The sequence below is a fragment of the Cyprinodon tularosa genome, unplaced genomic scaffold, assembly GCF_016077235.1.
Source record: "Cyprinodon tularosa strain WSP-4 unplaced genomic scaffold, ASM1607723v1 ctg149, whole genome shotgun sequence".
NCBI lineage: Eukaryota > Metazoa > Chordata > Actinopteri > Cyprinodontiformes > Cyprinodontidae > Cyprinodon > Cyprinodon tularosa.
The window spans coordinates 1,521,445-1,542,317 of NW_024038320.1; the positions used below are offsets into that span (position 1 = coordinate 1,521,445).

Below are 20,873 nucleotides of genomic sequence, written 5' to 3' on the forward strand. Positions count from 1 at the left end.
TTCCATCTCACAATTATGCACGGGTGAGATGCTCTACTACATGTTTGTGCAACCATCTGATGAGGAAATATCACACCTCAGCATGTGTGCACTTGGCCAGGACTGAATGCTTGCAGAAGCATCTTTCAAATATGCTAATACTCCCCACCACCACCACCACCAACCCACCTGTCATACTGAGAGTCACATGCATTGCTTTATCCAGAGGTGGATTTATGCTGCTGACCTCATGCAATGCATCTCCTATAAACCAGAGGGTCAGACCTCTTCTTCTTCCACTGCTTATTGGAGAAACTCCACATGTATTACAATACAATAACATTCTGAGTAGAAGTAAATAAAAGAGCACAGCTCTCTCTCTCTCTCTCTCTGCTGCAGCTTTAATGTGAACAATCCAATCACCTCAATCTCAAAAGACCACATAAATCCCTTAGTTTATGTATCTGGGTGACAAAAGGGAAAGGCATGCAAAATTAGAGGGAAGATGACTAAATAAATAAACTTAAATATTTCAAATGCTTTGCATCGCTGTGCAAAAAAATAAATTCAGTACATGCAGTTTAAAAAAAGAGGACTCACCACTTAACAGCAAGGAGCGGCGGAGGCAAGGTGTGGGGTAAGGAAGTTGTCAAATGAATGTAAGCCTCTGTCGCTGCTGTAAGAATGTCATTGTTTGGGTTTAATGTTGGCTCTGCTGGTGTGCTGGACGGCTGGTCTCCAATCAGGGCTGCTGGTCACACGAAATCCGAGGCGGAGAAGGACGCACTGCTGATCTGATCGGAGAGGAGCGGAGAGGAGAGGAGGAGGGATGGAAGAGTTGGGGTGCAACAGTGGCTACTACTGGCCATTTCTGAGAACTGCAACTAAAATAGAAAACGAGAAAAAAAAAGAAAAAAGCATGCATTGCTTTTTAAAAGTGATGATTTTAATTATTAATCTTTTAATAATCAGCTCCATCTTTAAATTTGATTGTTATTATTTTTAGTTTTTTTTGGACTGTTTTGTTATATTATAATTTTTTGCTTTTTCCTAATTACTAATTACCATTTTTTTCAAAGCAACATCTTAAATTTATTTTTATTTTTTTTTTATATATATATCTTAACTAGAAACAACATTTATTTCAATTTCTTAATATAATTCAATTACTCTTTTTAATAGACTGGTCATAAAGAGTATATGGATAAAGAAATGTGCATTATTTATAGGATGTTTTTAGGGAAAGATAAAAAATCAAGGTCAGAAAGTGAGATTCCCCATAACTTGATTCTGCCACTACTATGCTTCACACAAAACATTTAGTAAAGTATGAATTAAAATATCATAAAAAACACATTTCTGCAATTATTTGACATTTTTCGCACCAAAAGTCCCATAGTGAGAAGCAATTATTTCTAACAGAAAGCTTATTTCCACCTTTCATGTCTTTCCAAGACATGCAGATGTGAACGAAATTTGAACAAGTGCTAAAGGAAAGCTGGCCTTTTAGTTATGTCATATCTATGCCACAGAGAAATAAAAATGCATTGGAAGAGCAAAGAAAATTGCATCTTAAAAATGATTAATCTATTGTAGGATTCTTGGTGGCGATGTTGTTGAAAACAGGTATTTCCTTAAATGATTGAAATAAACGGATTACATTAAGTCTTGAAAACACAAAACGAATTATTTAGATATATAGAAAATATTGTTATTTTTTCTTGTTTTTGTTTGTCTGCTTCTCTGCTCCATCTTTAATTTATATTTAAATTGTGCATTTCTAATTTGCTGCATTTGAACAGATGAGAGGAAAAAAACAAACGTAAGATATGGACTGAGGTCTTCTGGTATTTTATCCTTTGATGCTCAGGAAAAAGACCAGTTAACGTTCACTGAGAGGAAGAAAGGAACCTCATGATTTTTAACCTGAGGAGCAAACAAACACAAACGCTTTGATTTAATGACTGACTGGGACTTTTGTACAGACCTTCAGACAGAAAATTGGTCAATTTTACCACAGAGGTCAATGTAGATGTGAAGAACTTTATAAAAAATGTTGATACACCTGGAGCTTTCCTTTATTCGGATGTTTATAAAGACTTTTAGAGCGTGTCTCCAGAAGTTTAGCATCCAGACACGCTGGACTTTGACTGGACCATTATAAGACGTGAATATCAGTATTAGTATATCTGCTGTTTTCTATGTAGGACTGCTCTGTATTCAGTTACTAATATCTTCTAATTGAATACTGACAGCTGACAACAACAAATACTGACAATGAATGGTTTAGGAGAAGTTTGTTTAGCTGCAGTTGAAATTATGAGACAGACACCACACCTATGGGCGTAATTTTGGGGGGGACGGGGGGGACATGTCCCCTGCACTTTTTCAAATTTCTGTTTTGGACCCCTGCACGTTTTACTGTCCAAAAACAATGTTAAACTAGAGTATGCAGACATTAGTCAAGCACTAGGACCAAGTGAAAGACCATAGCTCAAGCTGAAGCCCGCTTCCCTGAGTTTAAACTGCCCGAAAGCTCCTGATTGGCCCACCGTCTTTTGGTTGTATGATTGGCTATCACCGCTGTCACTCCTGAGAATATAACTTTATAAACATCTGACACGCCATCTGAATCGGGTCTGTGATTGGATGGTCAAACACGCTGAAGTTAGTTATTTTAAAAAATACTTGCACACACCCCCCACTTCTGAAATCAAAATTTAGTCCATGACCCCACCACAGACTGCTGTTGGCCCTACAGCAGCTAAAGGGGGGCAACTCTCCATCTGGCCTGAATCCACATCCCCGAAACACTGACAAATGGGCCAGAGCTGGCTCAGAGAGGGTGAACTGGTGCCCCTTTATCCTGAGCTAGTGCTAGTTACTAGGCTATACCGGTTAGGAATGAAAGACAATATGAGCCAGATGGTTTGTTAATTGTTAATTTAAAAAAAGAGAGAGAAAATTTGAGTTTACAGTATCATCAAAAGCGTCCATGTGTCGTATAATAATCCAAATGATGAGAATCTGCTGGATAGAGGTGAAGATTATTGACTCTTTAAATCCAGTGACCATGTTTTTTAGATGTTTGACACAGAACGACTAATCTAATCTAACGTTTGCAGGTAAAGTATGTGCAGCTCAGTCACCCATGAGGGAGGCCGCTCAAATCGGCATGAATCACAGGGCCTGGGATCGATGCAGCCTTTTCCCATAGACAAACTGCCGTGGCTGAACACAATCAATTCCACCCTAGGATTCATTGTTCCAATTAGTAACCCCTGATGTGTGCTTTAAAGGCAAGAAGGCTTGGGATCAGCTCCCTCCCACTGAACGTTAACTATGCGAGCTCTGTGTCCGAGTTGCTTTGTTTGCATGCTGCTGGGAGGCGCCTCCAGCAGTGATGATACCAGCTGATGTGGTCATCAAAATGGATGTGGAACAATGACCATTTAGAGATGCAAGATGTAGATGCAATTTAATGTAGGACCATCGTTTGCACTGTTAAAGAAAAATGATTATTTTTTAGACTTTATTACAGTTAATCTTATGGCATGTGTAAACACTCTCACTTGAACATATTTCTTAATTTTGAACAAGGCTGTGTTAATGATTTAAAACTACTAATGGGTAAGTATTCAAAGCACAGGAGGCCTTAAAATGAGTATCTCCTGGGGGGTGAATAACAGTTAAGCCTGCAGGAGAGATTTCTGCTTGGTTTACAGAAGGTCAAAAGTCTTCCAGAATAAACAACCAGGGATGGTGAGGCCCCCCGCATTCCACAAGCTGTCTGTGAGAGCTTATCTTGTGTTTTATGACTTTAGGAATTCTAGATGCCAGGACAAGCTTTCCGCCATTTCTTGTTAAAACAAAGAAGCAAATGACCCCAGATGTTTGCAGTAAATAAGGGGAAGCCCTAGCAGTGTCAGAGATGGCGTTTGGTTGGAGGACCGAGGGCCAGCCCTTTTTGAATGGATTAGATACAAGAGGATAAAGCTTTCTAAATAGAAGAAAAAGATCAGATTTGCCCTTGCAACTCTCCAAAGATGTCTCTGTACTCTTTGCTTTCTTTCCTCCTATGTCAGGTAATGGAATGTATGTCTCTGTTGTTCTGCAGTTTCTGGTGTAGGTTTGTGCATTGTCTTATTTCTAAAGTGTATGCATTGTCTTATATTGGATTAAACTCTGTAATTCTGTGACGTCAACACGCAATGTTGGTTTTATTACCAAACGCAGCTCGCCGAGTGGACCTGGGGAAGGGAAGAATCAGAAGCCAATCTTTTTCCAAAGTTAACTATGTTAGAATATTTTCTTCCTTTACAATTGGGGGCTCGTGCCGGTTTTGGAGTCTCGGCGGGCGGCTGTTTGGTCCTGATTGATCCATTTCGGCCCGACGCTTCGGTGTGGTAAGACAGTATTTGATTATTTTTTAGTTGTCTGAAGCGCCGTGTGGTCGGACCGGGGCTGATTTGCTGTGTGCGGCCTCACAGAATTCAGAAGCTGCAGAGGTAGATAAAATCCCTTCTAAAAGAGTCAGTTGTTTAAGGATTTGAATAAATACACATTACAGGGAACTGTGGCTAGTTCAAAACAGAGCCTTTACGTTAACTCTGACTTAAGCTGGGTTTTAAAAAATGTATATTCTTTTTACCCTGAGGAGCAATGCCTGGGCCTCTTAAAAAGTATTTTGGAAATTTGTGTATTGGTTAGTTTTGGCTTGTATTAGCCGGAGATTTCGACTCATCTCCAGTGGACTTATAATTATTTGGGTTAATTGGATCGAGTTGTATCACTCATGGAAAAGGACTAATAGCAAGTTAATTGGACCGAGTTGTATCACTCGTGGAAAATAAAGGACTAATAGCAGGTTGGATCACCTTTCTTTGGCACCCTTAAGCGGGTTGCTTATAGTATAAAGGACTAAAATAAATTATTTGATTTAATACGAGTTCAATCGCTCTCCCCAGCTGAAAAAGAAAAAACCTTTTGTCACTGGGCGGATTGAGTGATCGAATAAACTAAATTGAGGCTTATTTTCGCCTCGAGCTTGACCCAGCTCTGAAGTGTAGGACTGAGAAGTTGAAATGAGAATAAAAGGGATTTGTAAAATTGAAATTGGACAATTAAAAGATGCGTCATACATTCTTTTAGCCGGCTCCTGACGTTTTCTTTTTTTTTTTTTCTGTCTTTTCTTGACTGAACTACAACGTTGTCTGTGTTTCTGTGTTTTGTATGTTTCTTTGTGTTTGTGGCTGTGTGTCTGTCTTCCCCCGTTATACTGTAGCCTATGTCCCACCACGCGCTGCTGTCTATTCGTCTGTCTGTGTCTGAATTGTGCTGAGATTGTGCGGAAGTGATTTGTGTTTCAAGATTGTGTTCTGAAATATTGTTAAATATTTTTGCTGGATGTTGTATTACTAACTTTCTGTTAAAATGTGCTTCTGTGGGACAGCGGTGTCTCCGTTTTGGATGCAAGTTTTGTTTCACAGCAGGGGGACTGATTGACCCCCCTTATTTGCATTTTGGGAGTGCTTCAGTTCTATGCTATTTCCAGCTCACGCTTTCAGGATTCTTGGATTTTGATGTGAATTGCTTTAGGACTGTGTTTTGTGTTGAAATGAAAAGTACAAAATAACAGATTTACAGATGTTTTTACTTTCTCAGCGGGTGAAATGTGTTGCATCAGTTCCAGGCTAGAGCACTGGAATGATCCAATTGTTTATTATAATACTGTAACATTGACAATCACTTAAATTTCTAGGTTTCCTGACAGGATGGAACACCCTCACTGATTGTAAGAGAACAAAAATGAGAACATATGGATGTTTTTCTGCGTAACAGTGTTTTCTACACTGTTAATGTGGGACATGTTGAAACGCTAATGAATGACTTTGTTTCTTGTAGGACGATCTTCGTGTGCAGCCCATTTCGCATATTACATGACCACATGAACGGTTTTTGGGTTTTCCTACAGGGGGTCTAGGTAGCCATCTAATAACAGTGGGCTATCATGAAATACGGTTGTGTGTATAATTTGGAGTTTTTAAAAAGGTTCACTCAAAACTGAACAATATTAGAACTATTGGATAATAATGTCTTTTTATTATTTTTTTCAACCATGGTGTTATAATATTTGTCTTTAAGACTTTTACAGGATGAATTTTGGTTTGAAATCTGGGGTAACATCCTGCATCTTTCTTACAATGGGGTGTTGATGAGTGCTTGAGTGTGAATGAGAGTGAATGTGTAGGCTGATGGCCTTTGATGGGTTTTAGGATGCTCTATGTAAATATGACCTCAGTTTAGTGTGTAGCTGTGTGATATTTTTCTTATTTTAAACTATTTAGGTACACTGAAGGTTTTGTTTCATAAATATGTTTTTATTACTGCTTTAAGGGACAATTTTAAGGTAATGACGATTTCATATTTTGGTGTCACAATCTGGTTGAAGCTGAATCTTCTGCTTGTGCAGTGAAATTAATATGAAACGAGAATTCAGCCTTGGCTTAAAGCAGATAGATGTAGTTATTAGGAAATTGTGTTATCCACTTTGACTAACAACACTAACAAACTAACCTAAATTCTAACTAAATAAACTTGGTTTATATTTCATATGGGTGACTGATTGGACATGTTGAAATTTTAGCATAATGGGGGTAAGTTCTTCCATTTTTGTTTTTCCACCTCTAAATTGTTTTTCTTTTGGAAACAAGAAAACACAGGGGGATGTTATAAAGATAAGACATTACAGATGGAACTTTGAAATTTACATAATCTCAGTCTAGTTTGAATACTAGATGGAAGATTTGGAGAAATGGTGGAACATCTTATGATATTTTGGTTTTTCAGCAAATTATTATATAAAAGTGACATAGATTCCAAATTGTTTTCAAAATGGTAATTTTATTATATCAACAGGGGGAGAAGCAGAAGTAGACCCTAATTCCTGGTAAATTTTTGGATATGGTTAATGGTAAATTAGTTAATCAATAATTTTGATTTTTTTTCGATTCAACAATAGTGAATTATGGATTTCTTTAATGTAGAGTCATATGGCCTTCCTGCTTTACTACAATATGGTGTATGTGATATAGAAGCTTCTACTAAATTAGATTTGATCATCTCAAATTGAACGGTTTCAAATAACATCTATGCCATGTCTATTTACATTTAAAATTGTTGATAGATTTCTGAATCACTGCTGACTTTGATTATATACAGTTGGGTGTAAATTGTTAATTTTGAGGAAAATTTTGGTTAAAACTGCTATGAAATTCAGATAAAATGTAAAGGATTTCTGAAATTTTGAAATAGGACTTTGTCTTGAAGCGTGGGACAATGATAAGGATGTTTGGTATTTAGTAGAACAATATGCAATTCATAATTATTTGACCAAGGGCAATTCCATCACAACTTTTATAAGTATCAGTACTTGGACATTCTACAGTTTGTTCTAATTCTTTAATGAGTTTGTGAGGTTGTGATTTTAGAATTTGTAGTTGATATTTGGCACAAGCAGAGTGAATGTCATCGAGGTATTGACGTTTATTGATTTTGAACAGTAAGTGTCATTATTTTCTTAATTCTGGCACATCCGATCGTGGACTATTTTAACAAATTTCTATCTATTCTTTTTGCAGTTCAGGATTTGGGGCAGTTGGCCGTTTGTGCTATAACAACAACAAATCTAGCGCCACACGGGAGGAGGCATCACAAGATAAATTTTATTTATAGTAGTGAAAGTAACAAAATGTGGCAAATATAAGTTTTGCTTTTTAATTACTTTGTATTATTTTTTCTCTGGCAGTTCTCCTTCCTTCTGACTTGATGGCGATCTTGGGGGAAGGGTCTTTTGAGCTCAGAGATCATGGGAAGATGTATTTGAAGGGATCTTCTTGATTACCGCATCAGGCCGCTGTTGTTGCTGAACAAAGACATGATGATGCTGAACTGTGCCCATCTTCTGCTGGACTGCTGTATGAAAGCCAAACGCTGTTGAGCGATTACGAAGGTCAGTGAAGGCGAACTGTTACCTGGCAACAGATGTCTCCTTTGACTGTTGCTTTTCATGCCTGGCTGAAAACAAAAGGGACTCAGGCGTTATCTGTGGGAGTCTTCTATGGCTGGAAATCAGCAGTGAGTCGGGACCACAAAGATCATAGACAAACCCGGACGGGGGCTTCAGTAGATGACTGGTCTGCTGGTTTCTATGTCCTGCTCTGTCGACCACGAAAGGCTGACCAAAGTTCATCAAAGCGGGACTGTATCCAGATGTTTCTGCACTGCTGGAATGACTGCTTCTCTAGACACGTTCTGATTCAGCAGATACAGAATTGGGGCATGGCAAGTCGCTCAGCGGTGGTCCTGTTGTGTGTTCTCATGTTTGATCCTGGATTCTCACCTCTGATCATGTGACCTGGGCGCCAAGGCCCACTCCTGGGGTTCCCTTCAGTCTGCAGGTTGGAGACGAAATGGGTGCCAACACAACTTGGTAGTGGTGAATAAGTTCTTTTCTTTAAATTTTTGTAGTGTGTGATGCCATTGTTCTCTTCTTATTTTAGATATAGCACTGATGCGCCCTGTTGTCTTCACGTCCTGAAGCCCTGCAGTGTAATTCTAAGTGTTGAGGACACCCCATCTCCTGGGGTCAGAGGTTTTACGATGCAGTTAGGGGTTGGTGTGCACCAACTGTTACGACACTGCATTCCTCCATGATTCACTCTGTTTGTCTCACAAAATGCTAGTGTGTCTTTTTCCCTTCCTGCCTGAAAAGAATGGGCAGGGACTAACGATTGCAATTACATTCTTTTTTAACTATAGCTGAATTGCATTGTGTGTTACGCTTCATCTACTAAGGAAGATGATCTAAATTTTATTTACATAGTACAGTGGCTATCATTCAGTAAAACTAAATCTAAATTTAAATGGAATTTGAAATTAAGGTGTTAAAGTGGATTGGGTGTCTATAGACTGACTTACTGAGCAAATGACACCAAGTTCTGTGTTGATTTCATAAATTTAATCAAACATTAAATTCTTTGATTGAGGTGTGCAGATTGTAACAGTAACTGGGACACCATGTTTGAATTGCATCCAACTGTGTTACATGAGGCTAAAGTTAGTGGTGATAGCGGATTTCATCTCAATGAGTTGTATAGGATTTTTATTGTATTCTATGACAGAACATTTGTTCTGTTATAGAAACAGGGGGACATGAATGGAATTGATCTGATAGGCAAATTTTTAGTTTGGATCTCTGCATTTACTTTTCGGAAAAAGAGGTTATTGAAGTTAAATCAAAATACATTAAATGTTTTACGGTGTATTACCAGCATTAAAGATGAGCTAACTATTTGGATATGAAATAAGTAAAATGTATAAATTGAATATACTAAACAAAATATTGACTATCAAATAATTTACATAAAATAGTGTTCTTAAACTAAGGAAGGTGATCATTGGATTGTTGTATCTCTATTCATATGTTTTAAAATAAGTTTTTTAACTAAGACATCCAGGAAGGTCTAAACTAAAGATTTACATCATTTAATAAATTTAGCTGTATTGAATCTCTCTCCAAAACTGATAAGGATTGATAAAATACAACTCCAAAGTAGCAGATTTATAATACAAAAGGAAGACTGTGAAGCTGTCATAAAGTGTCGGATCAATCATTAACCAATCAACAGGGTTCTCTCCATATGAGCTCCAGACAGGACGGATGTTTCCAGGACCTGCTACCCGCATTCCAGGATGGAAAGGTAAGCTTGCACATTTATCTCATAAAGATTTCTTCAATGAGTTACAGGTCCTGGCAGCAGAATTTACAAAATACCAGACGTCACAGGAACGTCCAGGCTCGGGATCAGTTCGGGGAATCGACTGGGTGCGCCTGATGGTCATCAAAAGAAAGTGGTCTGAACCTCGCTTCGCCAGACCATACCGAGTCGTGGAGAGTACATCTCAGGCTGTCCGTCTACAAGAGAGAAGGAGACACGTGGTTCCATTGGAGTCAGTGCACATCAGCTGAGGAGCCACGGCGCACGCTGCAGGGCATACAGGAGAATCTACAGTCTCAACCTGCGGTCGAGGAGTGTCTGAGGGCCATCACAGCGCGGAGGAGGATCTGCATTTCCGGGCAGAAGTCTGCCAAAACCACTTCATTTTCCTGAATTACAAGGCTTTAAAGGCCCAGACAGGCACAATAATCCTGTTCCGGTGTCCTTCCATTGAGAAAAGGAGATTGCACCCTCTCCTTAAACTCACTGTTAAATTGGCATAATACTCCAATTTTCAGTGAGCAACGGACACTCAGGTGGAAAACCTGAGGTTTACAACCGAGGAGGAACACGTGAAGGATCCAGCTACAAGATCATCATTAACTTATCTTGTCTTTATTGCGTGTTTTCGTTTTTTGCGAACTCTTCAAGAACATTCGTTTCTTTTTGCGCGTATTTTTGGATCGTTTCCTGACGAAGAATTCATATTCATTTTTGAAAGACTATCGAAGGAGCATAGAGACGAACTCTAACTTCTTATTATTGAATTGTGAAAAAAAAAAAAAAAAAAACTATTTTGTAATTTTTATGTGTTTATGCTATTTTGTAATTTTTATGTGTTTATGATGTATTTCTTGATGTTGTTATTGTTTTTTATTGACAAATTGTAGTTTTTGTGGTGAATATTGTCTTTTAAGTCTGCTGAGCATTTTTTTGTAATTTTGAGATATCTTACTTTTATTTTTTATTTTTTATTTCATATTCTGGGCTGATATTCCTATTGTGTGTTTGCTTCTCTTTCAGATAACTGAGTTTTATGATTTTTCATATTTGATAAGTGAAATGTATTTTTAGTTTAGTTTTTACTGGTTAAAATTTTGTGGTTCATCAGGTGAGTATTAAATTGTTGGACAGCGCAAGATACATTTGATAAGTTTAGATTATGGAGTTCAGCTTTAGACACATGGCCTGGCAGGGGACCTAGGAGGTGCTGTTTAAAAAAGGGGACTGTTATAAAATTGGGCTAATGTTTTAGTTTTTTAGTATACTAAATAATTTTTTGGTTCCTCTATTAGAAGGCTTAATCATTTTATTTGTGAGGTCTGTATGTCTCAGACCTCAAAACGGGGACTGTTAAAGAAAAATTATAATTTTTTAGACTTTATTACAGTTAATCTTATGGCATGTGTAAACACTCTCATTTGAACATATTTCTTAATTTTGAACAAGGCTGTGTTAATGATTTAAAACTACTAATGGGTAAGTATTCAAAGCACAGGAGGCCTTAAAATTAGTATCTCCTGGGGGGTGAATAACAGTTAAGCCTGCAAGAGAGATTTCTGCTTGGTTTACAGAAGGTCAAAAGTCTTCCAGAATAAACAACCAGGGATGGTGAGGCCCCCCGCATTCCACAAGCTGTCTGTGAGAGCTTATCTTGTGTTTTATGACTTTAGGAATTCTAGATGCCAGGACAAGCTTTCCGCCTTTTCTTGTTAAAACAAAGAAGCAAATGACCCCAGATGTTTGCAGTAAATAAGGGGAAGCCCTAGCAGTGTCAGAGATGGCGTTTGGTTGGAGGACCGAGGGCCAGCCCTTTTTGAATGGATTAGATACAAGAGGATAAAGCTTTCTAAATAGAAGAAAAAGATCAGATTTGCCCTTGCAACTCTCCAAAGATGTCTCTGTACTCTTTGCTTTCTTTCCTCCTATGTCAGGTAATGGAATGTATGTCTCTGTTGTTCTGCAGTTTCTGGTGTAGGTTTGTGCATTGTCTTATTTCTAAAGTGTATGCATTGTCTTATATTGGATTAAACTCTGTAATTCTGTGACGTCAACACGCAATGTTGGTTTTATTACCAAACGCAGCTCGCCGAGTGGACCTGGGGAAGGGAAGAATCAGAAGCCAATCTTTTTCCAAAGTTAACTATGTTAGAATATTTTCTTCCTTTACAGCACCCAATGTTTAGGAGTATTTACAACAATGCACACTTACTGAACCATTCACACAAATCTTTGGACATAAAATAGTTGGAAACACGTCCGCATGTTCCAGTATTTAAAGTTTTATTTTCACTTGAAATTAGAGGTGGAACCCTCCTCCTAAAAGCATTCCCACGCCACAGACCAACAGTCCAGATGTGGTTTAATTGACACCTCTGCATCCAATGGTTTGTATCGCCAGCTGCGGTTGTAAAGTCGGGGTAAAGCCACCGAGCTGTAGCCTTCAATAAATCAGGCTCTCTTTGCCGGGTTACCTGCCCAATCGGACTTCTACAAGACCTCTGGAGCTCTCTGCTGAGCTGCTGTCATTCTCAAGCGCTGAGGATTGTGGGATATGTAGTCCTAAAGACAGTTCACAGTCAGGCTTAATGCGGAAGTCACATTCTACCTACGCTGGGATTCACTGCAACTAATACAAATGTTTATAGAAGTAGTCTGCATATTCAGGGGCTGGATTTTATCACATGGTAGGGATTATAAAGCCTGATTAGAAATGATTTGCAGGAATAACTGAATACTTATGGCAACAGTTGGAGAGAGTTGGATCCTTATATTGCACAAATGTTCATTTTTACAGAATAAAGTCAGCTTAGAAACTTGCACTGTAGAAACAATCTAAAAATAAGTAAAAATGTCTTAAAATATGTTTGCCATTAATCTGAGCAGGTAAATAAGATAATTTGCAAATGGAAAGTATGTTTGCCCTCAAAAAAAGATAAGTAGATATAATGCACTTGAAATAAGAGCCTGTGATGTTTTTCCATATTTAAAATGTAAATTATCTTACCTGCTCAATTGAAGAAAAAGTGCACTTATTTATGGAAATATATTTTTTTGCAGTGTGATGCTGAGGGACCTTTACGAATTGAGACACACTTAAGGAGCAAACAGAGGAGCTTCATCTATAAGCTCTATAAAGGTCCCTGTTGAGAATTATAAATCTGCGGTTGAATTATTTTCAAACATAAATGGTAGCAGAATGAACCTTATCTATTTTTTTTTTTTTACAAATTGTATACATTTCTTTCCTTTTACTTCAGGGGAATTCACAGGGACCTCCACAAATGCTGATAACCCGGACAAAGATGTGCAAAAGTTCAAGTAAATATGTTGGTTTTTCTTTTCCTCTTTAAACCAAGTAACATGTTTTCGTTTTGTTTTTCTTTATTAACCATCTCTAACCATTTTTCTTGAATTACAAACATGAAGTAGGATAAAGGCTTCTTTCTATTAAATGGAAAAGAGAGGAGCACATTACATTAAATTAAGACCTTATTTCCCATAATTCAGTGTTTTAAACTTCTTTTTTTTTGGCTCTGACCAGAAATATGAAGAAGATTTAAAATTTCAAACGAAGATGAACCCATAGCTACGTTGCTTACAAAGCAGGGACTCATTTCTGCTTTTATTTGCAGATGATAAGGACAATAGTTTCTATTTTAACGGATTCAGCGATTGGATGTGTTTATCATTTTAACCATATAATTTCGCCCCACAGTTAACACATTTACCTTATCTTAAGCTTAGACATTTTATTTCAGTACAAGCTTTAAACTTCTTAAACCAGCAAATAATGATAACGGAGGTCATCCAATGACATTAGAAACTGAAAGAATCTTCTAAAAGTTTTAAAGAGTTCAAAAGTCATCAAACTGAATGAACTGTATGTATTCTGCTGCATCTATTTTGGAAAATAAAAGTAATATGAGGGTTTTTTTTGTCCTGCCAATAAAAAAGAAGAATAATTACCACAAATCATTCAGTCTATTTTGTTCTTTTTTTATTTGGCTCTTGTTTTTTTTGTGAAAAAAAAACATACTCAAATTTAATGTTAGACTTGTTTTGAGGGGATTCTATAATAAGAGATGATTGTTCTTTTTTTTTTTTATATATATCCTTTTTCACATCATTACCAGGTGTGCAAATAAATGAGAAGGCTGCGTATGTGGAAACAAAAGAAGAAAAAAACCTGCATCTGGCTGTTTGTGTGCGTTTATGTAAAAACACCCAAACATCCGTGACCTTATTCACTGCATGTAATACAGCTCTGATCTGCTCTCCACTCATGCACACCGTTGCATCCGCACAAGCAGCCTGGCAATTTGATGGAGCTGCATTACAAATTAAATGAGTTCCAGTGAAATGAGAGTGCCTTTTTTCATGAGATAGCCCCTTTTTAATCTGATGAATTATTTATGTATTATCTGCTGGCAGAGGCAGGATAGGGAGGGGGATGGACCGCTGTAAGAGAAACTGCACGCCGTCTCTACAGTTAATGTACTGCAACAATTTGCAGGGATGCATCTCGTAATAGTTGTATCTGCGACGCCTTTTGACCTGGCAAACGCTTTACTCGGCTCCTTTTCACCTCTCTACTGACAAGCCGAGGTCTTCGTCAGCTGAAAAAGGCGCAGTAGTCAGCACTGCAGCGGCCCCTGTAGTAAAACTGCTTATTGCTGTGGTCTGTATTACTCTGCTCATGGTCCCACTGGTACTCAGCATCTAATAAACACCTACTGAATTTGCACATTGCTTATCTGCGCTCTCCTAAATTCTCTGCAGAAGTTGATTTTGGGGGAATCATTTTGCACTCATAGATCTTCCTTTATTGTTTTTATATTTTAGGGAATCAAAAACTGATAGGCGTCACTCAGGGAACAAAAAGTTGCTCATCATATACATGAAGACAAACATTTCAGTTTTTATTGTGACGCCCCCTTCTGACTATTATGTGCAAATGCAACTTCATTTGACCTATATAGCACTGCTGGAAACCTGATGAATACTGATATCTTTAATGATTTGTTGTAATTTTTATTATAGAGGAGTAATACAACTTAGCAAAAAATAAAAATAAATCATTCTGAAGATTGATTTGGTGCAAAGGATGTCATTTAAAATGAGTCCAGTTTTCTTAGAGACACGGTGTCAGACGACTAGCATGTTAGCAGGGGGAGGTTTTAGAGGAATCTGTCCTAAAGTGAACCTCTTGGCTTTAAACTGATTCACTTCTTCCTGGGTTAGTTTGCTCTCAGCTGAGAACAGTCCGTCTGCAGCCTCTCCAGCTGCGGGTGAAGCAGCCGCTGCTTTAAAGGTGCTGCCGTCTGCCCCGAACGCACTCCTAAACCCTCCCCCGCTGTTCGCTGCAGTGGTGGAGGGGCTAAACGCTGCGTTCGAGGGGGCGAAGGAAAAGGATGAAGCAGACGGTGCGGAGGGAGCGCCGAACCCAGACGGGGGTTGCGTTGGAGCCGATAAAAGGCTACCGAAGCCGGTTGAAGGCGAAGACGTAGACGAAGCATCAAATCCAGAACTTGGAGCAGGGAAACCGAAGGTGCCGGTACTGGCTGGAGCTGAAGCACCCAAGCCTGCATGGTCAGAATGGACAAGAGTTAGCAACAGAGGAATCATGGCAAATGGCAAACATCTAATCTAAGAGATACAAATAGGATCTTCAACCAAATCGAAACTCGACACTGCAAAAAAACGATCTAGAAACAAGTAAAAGTTTCTTAAATTAAGTGAATTTACCCTTGATTTGAGTAGGAAAATAAGAACATTTGCAAATGGAATGAGTATTTTTACTCTTAAACTAAGATAATTGGATAATATGCACTTGAAATAACACAATGCAGTTGTGTTTTCTTATTTTAAACCTAAATTGTCTTGTTCCATTGGCAAAATGTCTCTTATCTCCTCAATTCAAGGACAAATGCTTTTATTTTAAGAAAATAGGACTTATCTAGATTTGGATTTTTTCCAGTGTAGCCGGATTTCCATCCAAATATAATGTGAATTTTAAGAGAACTTAATATATGAAAGAAAAAATGTTTTTTCCATCTATTGGAGCAAGTTAACCCTTCAATGTGGGTTTGTAATGTGATCATGTTTACGTTACGCTTGGCTGTCATAAACAGGAAATAGAAGTAAACTAGGGCGGACCATAGACCAGTGATGGGCCGAGGTATGAATGAATGCGTTACTGATTTTAGCTACTTTCAGTGAGGTCACATGTCATCAGGTGACGTCGAGAGATTCTGATGAGAACAGCTGATCAGTCGTGTAAGGATCTACATTTACTGCAAAGAAACTACTAATACTAATGTGTTTCCATCCTCTTTTATGCATGTTTACTTTCCTTTTTCAAAAAATACAAAAAAAAACAAAACAAAACAAAAAACACCTCAAGTGAGCGTTAAAACTTAGCAAATCAATTTGAATTTTTCTGGTTCAATGAAGCTCTTAAAAAACAAAGAAAACACGCTTTCTGACTGTTTTAGAGCCGGAGAGCACGCCGACTCTTAACTCCAACAGAATTCAAGTTACTACACATACATAAAGCTAAATATAAAATAAATACCCAACATTAAATATATCATTATAAAGCTTATTTTCACAACAAAGCTAGAAGAGAATCTATTTTTTCAATATTAGTAGACAGTTTTAAAGTTCTCTCAGCCTGTGAATCATCTTCTTACACCCGTTTTCCATTTGAACCTGTGTCCCACATATATATCATTCTTCTTCTGTGTTCTGGTTAAGAATCTAAACAACATCTATGATCATAGATGGCTGTGTCATATTTTACACAATTTGAATATTTTTTTATTTTTTTCTTTGTCTGAAATAAATAAAAAAAATATTCAAATTGTGTAAAACATGACACAGCCATCTATGATCTAAAATCTAGAACAGCTGATTCAGAGATCACCTGATTTGTGAACTGGGTCTACCTGTGATTTAATCACAGGACAAGTAACTGAATTGAATTTCAAATCTTTTGTTTCAAAGAATCAATTAAGATCAAGGTAATCAATGATCTTTGATTAACTGCTCACATCCTGCAACACTGTAACATTTGCTGACCTTTACTTCCAAAGCCGGATGTGGAGAATCCAAATCCGGGTGCCGTAGTGGAACCGAAGCCAATCGAAGACTGTGGAGCTTTTCCATTCAACTCTGCAAGCTGTGAACAAAGAAGAAACATGAGCATAAACCCTGCTTTCTGACATGGACTCTTTGTTCGTTCTTCTGTGTCTTACCAAAGCCTGACGTGTGGAAGGACTCATGATCTTTAGCTCTTGGATTCTGCTTTTCCACTGACTAAGCAGCTGATTTACACCATTCAGCTAAAAGGCATAGAACTGAAAGTGTTATGACAGTATCACAAGGAAAGATGGGACAAAAAAATACTAAGCTATTGGTCTATAGACCAACCATGAGCAATAAGAGGAGGCCTTACATAGCCTTGCAGATCTCCAGATGCTTTGGTGGAGTAGTATTCCAGCCTGAGCTCCTCTGGAGACAGATCAGTGAAGCCTGCAGACATAATGATCAAAGTAAAGCTACGGAGCTACGGCTTTATAAAATCCAGGGATGAAAAATACATTTATAAAAAAGTAAGAAAGATTAAGGTGTTTGATTGTATGTATGCTTGTTACTAACCAGATATGGGCGCCTTAAAGGGAGAGTAACATGAGAAGCCCCACTGTCCTGAGCTCTCCCAAGCATCTATGTCCACCTGGATGATTTCCCTAATCAAAAGGAGGATGTAAACATAGATTAAAAGCAGACAATAAGATTAAATGTTTATTAAAGAAAAAAAAATTACAGTTTCTTATCATCGTCTTCATCCGCAGCTGATCCTCCTCCTCCTCCTCTTCTTCCCTTGTCAAATGCATTGGAAGTATTGAGAGCAGAGAACCGATTCTGAGTGGAGAAGCTGAAGTTGGAGCTCTTCACATTTTCTCTTCTTCCTCCTCCTCCTTCACTCCCAGATCCCCAGTCAGTGCTTCCCTGTGACGAGAAGGATGAAGGTTGGATATAACCTCCTCTTTGCTGGGAGGGATTCACCCAAACCCGGTTCCCAAAGCCTGGAATAAGAAAATGAACAGAAAATGAATCATGGGTTATGGAGATGTAACTAGGAGCTAATGAAAGGATAAAACTTTTCAGGACTATTTCTACACCAGCTTAATCACAGTAGGCTGTTTCCAGCTGTCAGTGATGGAGGCGGGTGGATGGAAAGGACTTTAAAACAATGAAATGGGAGATAATGCATTAAAATATTATTTTTTCAGGTCAAAGTATGAACTAATGAGGATAAATAGAGCTACACTAAACAGTTGGTGCATGCATCGAGCCCATAGAGCAAAACACTGCATCGGTGAGCATGTCGTTTCAAGAAAGGTCTGTGACCGATGCAGGAGCTGTTTCTGACTGACACACTAAATTGTTTTTTAAAATATAGCTCTCAACATAATGCATCTGCCAAAAAAACAAAAACTACATACTTTAAAAATATGATTTAAAATCCTAGTCCACAAAAATCCTCATTCACATTTTCCCCCTAAATTTTCACGTTATGATATATGTTCATTATTTATTGGCTGCATCTAAAAATATCAAAGATATTTTCATTTTAAATATAGATATGAAATAATACAATATAACCAAAGATAACTTAAATCAAATAATTTCTCTAGGTCATCAAATTAACTGAGTTTAGTCTGTCAAATAAGCTGCCTGTAGTGTCTTTAAATGTCCAGCAGGTGTCAGTATTCTGCGGCAGTATCAACGAAGTGTGACGAAACTCTTCAAGATGCCTCATTAACCCATCAGTAATATGACCTAATGAGGATAAATAGTGTTAGAATAAAAAGTTCTTATCCGATAAACATAAACATGAAGAGTTTTTAGATACAACATACAACATGTAGCCCTAAAAAGGGAAACTGAAACTATGCGAACATCGCTGAGAGACACCATTAACTTTAGCTAAAGAAGCAAAACTCCAATCCTTTATAAGTAGTAATCTGCCGGGTGGGGTTTTATGGAAGTTATTAAGTTATTAGGGTTTGGGTCTCATGTTACCTCCTCCTCCTCCTCCTCTTGACTGCTGCTGCTGACCCCCGGAGCGGCTGTAACTCTGGTTATATCCTCCCCCTCCTCTGCTTCCTCCCACCGGGTGCTCATTCCAGCATTTCTCCCCGTACCGACAGCGACCCTGGAGGAAAAAGTTACACACCGCCATGTTCAAAGCGGTGTCCCTGGGCGTTAAACCGCCGTTTACTCCTCCGTCTGTTTACGAACGAAGCAGGTCGCGTGGAAATACGTCATCAGTAAGCGTCGGTGTTTAACCCCGGCAGCGACCCCGTGTGGTAGTATTAATTAAAGACATTTATTTATGCTTTTTTTGTTTGTTTTTTCCAAGTAGGAATCATAACATTTCTTTCTTACATAAAAAAGAAGACAACATATATTATAAACTTAAATATTGCAAGGCAACAGAGATAAATGAATAAAAAAACAGACAGTATTATTACAACCAAAGGAAACATACAAAACTAAAGAAAAAAAGACAAATTTAAAAGAGACAGCCTCATTCTACTACAAGACAGTTCCTTACATCACGTTAACTTTAGCATTTTGCTGATCAAAAACCAGAAATTTTGACATGTCACTACATAGTTTTTGTATATCTTCATATTTGTCAGCTAACAGAGATAAAAAGGAGTAGAAGATTTTGAGTTCATTTTTGAAACTTGTTACTGAAGGTTTTTGGATTTTTTCATTTACATGCATGTATATGATATCTTCCCATACTTATAATATTGACCATATCAGAGAAGTCCTTCGGAATGTCATTCTTGTATGTTAATATTTGATTTTTCTCAAAAGGTAGGATTTTATTATTTATTTTGCTACTTAACCGAATATGCAGGTTCTGCCAAAAGCAACCTGTGACTCGACATAAATAGAAGAGATGTTTAATAATTTCTGATTCTTCGAGACAAAATTTTATTTATGTTTTTACTTCTCGTATATGAAGAATATGGAGGACCAATCTCTGGAGGACTAATCCTGCCATAATAAAAAAATAAATACAGAAATAAATAAATGCTCCAAAACTAAATAAGCGTACAATTAATTCCCCTCCTAAAAAATACAATAAACAAATAAATGCAGATATAAATTTAATTATACAGTGAGACACAATTATAATAGTTAGAGCACCATACGTCCCTGCATGTTTATGTAACCTATCTTTTTTTGCAGCTGTGAGAAACAAGTGGTAAAATATAGAAACATTATCAATTCACACCCACACCATTTAACTTGACCTCTTACCAAAAAGATATTAAAGGAATATTTCACATTTGCTAAAAAGTATCCTGTTTAATGCTGAAGCTGATGTATATTCCGTTTGATCCAGAAAAAACAACGATCCAACATAGAGATAGTAGTGTAATGATCTGGGTCGTCTTTGCAACGGTAGGACCTGGATGACATTGTTTTCTTCCCGTGTCAAGGCCATTTTATGACCTTAGGAGCACATATGCAGCAACACAACGATAAATTAAGACAAGGCAAGTTTATTTGTATAGCACAGTTTAGTACAAAGACAATTCTAGGTGCTTTAATAATAATAATTGAACTTTATTGATCTCACATTGGAGAAATTTACCTCTGCATTTAACCCATCCCCTTGGGGAGCAGTGGGCGGGGCGCCCGGGAGCAATCGGGGGTTAAGGGTCTTTGCTCAGAGACCCAGAGTGGCAGTCTGTGGTCTTTGCCCTAATCACTAGGCCCCCCTTTGCATCCATGCAACAATAAAACCTAAGGAAAAGCTCTGTGTCATCTGCATAGTTATGATAACTGATCTTGTCATTTGCAAAAATCTCAGCTAAGGGGAGCATGTAGATGTTGAATGGGAGGCCCCCAGAAGGGAGCTTTTAAGAACTCCCTGTGTGATTTTTCAGGTCTCGGATTTCTTACTCCACCTTGGATGGGCTTAAACAATGTTCCAGAGCTGACTTGTCAAAATCTGGACTTAAATTCAAATTGGATTCTGTGTTATTGCCTTAAATACATCAGTGGTGTTAAACATCCCCCCAG

The 20,873-nt window shown here is 37.9% G+C and overlaps 2 protein-coding genes across 2 annotated transcripts in view; both read right to left on the minus strand.

Moving 5' to 3' along the window:
* The window catches only part of rims3 (regulating synaptic membrane exocytosis 3), a 73,348-nt gene extending 72,540 nt beyond the window's left edge, over window positions 1-808 (minus strand). The window contains exon 1 of the mRNA XM_038279186.1: window positions 580-808. The gene's annotated coding sequence lies outside the window, so the exon portion shown is untranslated. The remainder of the gene's footprint in view (window positions 1-579) is intronic.
* A 13,949-nt stretch (window positions 809-14,757) lies between these two features.
* Window positions 14,758-19,102, minus strand: nup42 (nucleoporin 42). The gene is made up of 7 exons (XM_038279187.1): window positions 18,849-19,102; window positions 17,587-17,848; window positions 17,421-17,509; window positions 17,218-17,294; window positions 17,018-17,104; window positions 16,842-16,941; window positions 14,758-15,343 (listed from the first exon to the last, which is right to left on the minus strand). Exons 1-7 carry the CDS (start codon window positions 19,006-19,008, stop codon window positions 14,907-14,909), a joined length of 1,212 nt encoding a protein of 403 aa, XP_038135115.1. The 5' UTR covers window positions 19,009-19,102; the 3' UTR covers window positions 14,758-14,906.
* Window positions 19,103-20,873: the final 1,771 nt, after the last annotated feature.

Bases quoted from the DNA above. Each gene is read 5' to 3' on its own strand.
- nup42 (XM_038279187.1), bottom strand. From the start codon at position 19,008: ATGGCGGTGTGTAACTTTTTCCTCCAGGGTCGCTGTCGGTACGGGGAG. The intron at 17,849-18,848 runs GTAACATGAGAC...TTCTTATTCCAG, and splicing joins AAGAGGAGGAGGAGGAGGAG to GCTTTGGGAACCGGGTTTGG. The intron at 15,344-16,841 runs GTCAGCAAATGT...CTGACCATGCAG, and splicing joins ATCCGGCTTTGGAAGTAAAG to GCTTGGGTGCTTCAGCTCCA.